Source organism: Berghia stephanieae, chromosome 5, assembly GCF_034508935.2.
Source record: "Berghia stephanieae isolate SIO BIC M18660-M18661 chromosome 5, UCSD_Bste_1.3, whole genome shotgun sequence".
NCBI lineage: Eukaryota > Metazoa > Mollusca > Gastropoda > Nudibranchia > Aeolidiidae > Berghia > Berghia stephanieae.
Window position 1 is genome coordinate 64,138,000 of NC_088364.1, and position 3,735 is coordinate 64,141,734.

Sequence of the window (3,735 nt, forward strand, 5' to 3'; positions counted from 1 at the left end):
TCCCCAGAAACACAGAAAAATTTTACCCGAGTTTAAATTTTTACAGTCAAGAATTCAATTTTTAATTCAAATTTTAAATCATCCTAAAACTCGGTGTACATATAACAGGTCTGGTTACCAAATGCGATTATGGGCTTGATTTACCATTGTTGTAACGGATAACATTTTACTTTGCTTTAAGAGTTTTTCCATTTGCAACACTGATCCCATAAATTAAGTTATCAGACCTGCAAATAAGCATACTTCGCCCTAACAAAATAACGTTTTGTGGAAGTAGTTCATTTTTTTTTTCTTCTGATTTTTCCTTACAGAATTGACGGGCCTATTCATCTTCGTGTACCGCATACATTTTCACGTACTCCAAGTACCGATTACCACCTTGACAATATCACAGAAGAAGAAGACGTTGGGGAAACGGATGACGAGTCAAGTGATGACGTCAAAACGTCTCACCATAGCAACGTCAACAAAAACAATTATTCGACGTTGAACGCAAACACCCTGAATACAAAAAGTGATACAATGAGAAGAGCTATCAACAAAATCGTTGAGCAATACAGCAGCTTGATAGAAGAAGAAGACAGCGAAGATGAGAGCTCTTCTAGGAAAAAATTTGATGACACCGAAGTCATATCGTTGTCTTCCCTGTCAATGGATGAAAACCACAACAACTTTGGTCACGATACGTCGTGGAGCCGCGATAGTGTGGATAACAATGCAAACCCTTACTATTATTTCGCTAATAGAAATGTCAAACCTTTTATAAACATTTCACAGCATTATGGATCGCTTAGACCAATAGCTTCTCAGTTTGAAATGTCGCGTATGCCAGTGACGACAATCGAAACATATTCTTATCAAACCCTCCCTCAAATGCCTCGACGAGACGACAATTTCATATTGAGACGAGAAGAAAACCGGGGTTATGGGACAAACCCTCGTCACTCGTTATCTGAGGGCTGTTTGTGCAACATGAGTTCAGCTTTAAATGAATACATTCCGTGGGCGGCGAAAGACTGGAACCAAAACGAAGAGCGTTGGTCAAAATTATCAACGAAACCGGAAAGACAGATGAGTAAAAGAAAGAAACGCAGAAAACGTAAATCTTTCGCGACCAAGGGGAGACCAACGTCCCCTGTAATCGATTACAGTAGTTCAAGCGAATCGGGTATTTCCGATTCTGAAAATAGTTGGAGGTTTACGAGACGATCACAGAACTCTCTTCTAAGGGAAGGAAGAGAAGGTCACACTAGGAAGGGATCTGAAGATTCTAGTATAAAAGATTCGGACTTTTTCTCGTCCTTTGGCTCGAGTAGAAAAAGCTTGTCACATTATTATGAAGATATGGATGGCAAGGGAAAGAAACACGTTCGGGCAAAAAGCATTCCAAGATTTGATTCAAGAGACGTTTCACCGTTGCATGAGGCGTCTTCGGAGAATGAAAATACCCTAACGAGGCAGAATGCTGTAAAACGAAATAAACGACTCTCGCCTCACGATACAAAAGATACAGATGCTGTAAATGGTATAAAAGATCATAATAAAAACTCAAACACTAGTGATAAGGTCAGAAATTCCTATAATCGAAACGACGTGTCTTTTTCATCGATGGAAGATTTGGACAATTATATCAACGGCAACAAATTAGACAGAAGCTCTCGGTGGCCCAGTCAGAAAAGTGTCGCATTCTCAAATACTCCATCAGAAACGTATTCATCTTCAAAGAACTACGATACAATCCAAAGAGATAAGTCAACATCCTTGGCGGACATTTTAAATAATAGTTTGACTTCGGATACCATGCTGCGCCGAAATGCTGTAAGAAGAACCAGATCAAAGTCCACACCTAATGAAGATGAAATGGATTCGATAGAAAAAGAAGAAAAGGAATGCAGTCCCGATGGTATATCAATTTCCTCAGCCAAAGAACTTTCAGGCAATGGGAGTTTATTAGATGAAATACATAGTTTTAGGAGAAATAAACTAAGAAAACAAACGCCTGCAGGATTGACACCGTTATCTGTAAAAACATCGAGATCTATGTCAGTTGATAGCGGAATGTCGATGTCGAGTTCAAACTGCTCAGATAAAATTAAAAAACTGCAGGACGTTCTTATTAAACAATCATTACCGTTTGCCATATCTGGTGGAGGAAATCCTCTGGTGCAAAATTCTTTATCGCGCCCAAAGTCTGCAGCAAACATCGATGACGCTCCAAATACAGAAAACATCCTCCGTGACAGTAAATCAAATGCCGGTGAATCTGACAAAGAAATTTTTAACTCAGATACCCAAACATTAAAAGATGCACTACGTAGTGAAGACGCTTCGTCCACGAACACACTAACCAAAGATTCCTTGGAAAATGATAGAAAGGGATCTCTCAAACAAACTCCCCCAGAAACATCTAAGTCTATAGAACAGACACCAAAAACTAAATCGAAAACCACTGCATCGTCCTTACTCAAAAGATCAACACTGTCGTCATCTAATCTTGGTAAATCAACGAAAAACGCAAAGGTAAAGTCAACGTCTAAGTCATCAACAGTGCCTGCTCCACCGCCACCTCCTCCAGCACCTTCCTCTTCTCCTGATTCTCCGGCGGTCGAAACGCATCCAAAAAATACTACTACAGCACCATCAAAAAGAGAAGCAGCAGCACCACCACCACCACCCCCTCCACCACCACCACCCCCTCCACCACCACCACCGCCACCTCCACCTTCTCCTCCAAAAAACCCTACTACAGCACCATCAAAAAAAGGATCAGCAGCAGCACCACCACCACCCCCTCCACCACCACCACCACCACCACCACCACCACCACCTCCTCCTCCTCCTCCTCCACCGCCACCACCTCCTCCTCCTTCTTCGTCTAAAACATCTCCATTGAAAAAGCCGGCTGCAAAAAAATTACCAAAGAAAAATGTTATAAAGAATTCAAGACTTTAAATTTGATTGTACGTTGAGGCACTGAGACTTCCATCATGCTCACCCGAAAGTGATTATTGATAAATTGTTTATTTTTTTCACTATTTGAAAGACAAATCTATTTTTAATTAACTTCTACTTAAAACAAACCGGATTAGATAATTTTGATCTAACAACATGAATACTGATGGTTCGTATTTGTCATCCGGGCAGTTAGTTGGTTGGCAATGTCAATACTTCCGTACTCTGGAAAAACCCATTTTTATAAAATTATGCCAGAAAACTCGTCCTTCAAACGTCGATCAATTTAAAGGACACTCATCTTGGTAAACAATCTCAAACCTGGGACTTCTCCAAGTCATCAGTTTCGATATTGCCGGAGCCGAGCAGTAGCTCATTGGTAGGACTCTAACACGGAGACGGTTCCATATGGTTAAATTATCACGGAATTACTAGTAAAGACGCAAAACAATAACATGCTTTATAGCTAGAACGAAATTGACGTCACTCAGCTCTTCGTTATTGCTTTTAGCCATCCATATTTATGAGAAGTTCTCACTAAATTCTATAGGGATTGAGATTAGCGGAAGAGTAGCATCCCTTGATAGGACGTCACCTTACAGAGAGAACGTCAATTTGGTTTTAAAGTGTCTCAAGCCGCTTTCACCGGAAGCAAAGACGAGAGACGCATGCGCACAACCAACATGACGTTCTCTCTCTAATAACTTTTCCGCCGGTGACGTCACAGACTATGGGTGACGTCCAATCAAGGGACTCTACTCTTTCGCTAATTTCATTCCCTAT

General features: G+C 40.8%; 1 protein-coding gene across 2 annotated transcripts in view; it reads left to right on the top strand.

Moving 5' to 3' along the window:
* The window catches only part of LOC144974190 (uncharacterized), an 18,542-nt gene extending 15,228 nt beyond the window's left edge, over positions 1–3,314 (top strand). Inside the window, exon 5 of one of the 2 annotated variants that reach the window (XM_078917109.1) lies at positions 312–3,314. In XM_078917109.1, coding sequence (XP_078773235.1) covers positions 312–2,952 — 2,641 coding nt within the window. In that variant the 3' untranslated portion in view covers positions 2,953–3,314. The remainder of the gene's footprint in view (positions 1–311) is intronic. The other variant, XM_078917111.1, reaches the window with a different exon arrangement.
* Positions 3,315–3,735: the final 421 nt, after the last annotated feature.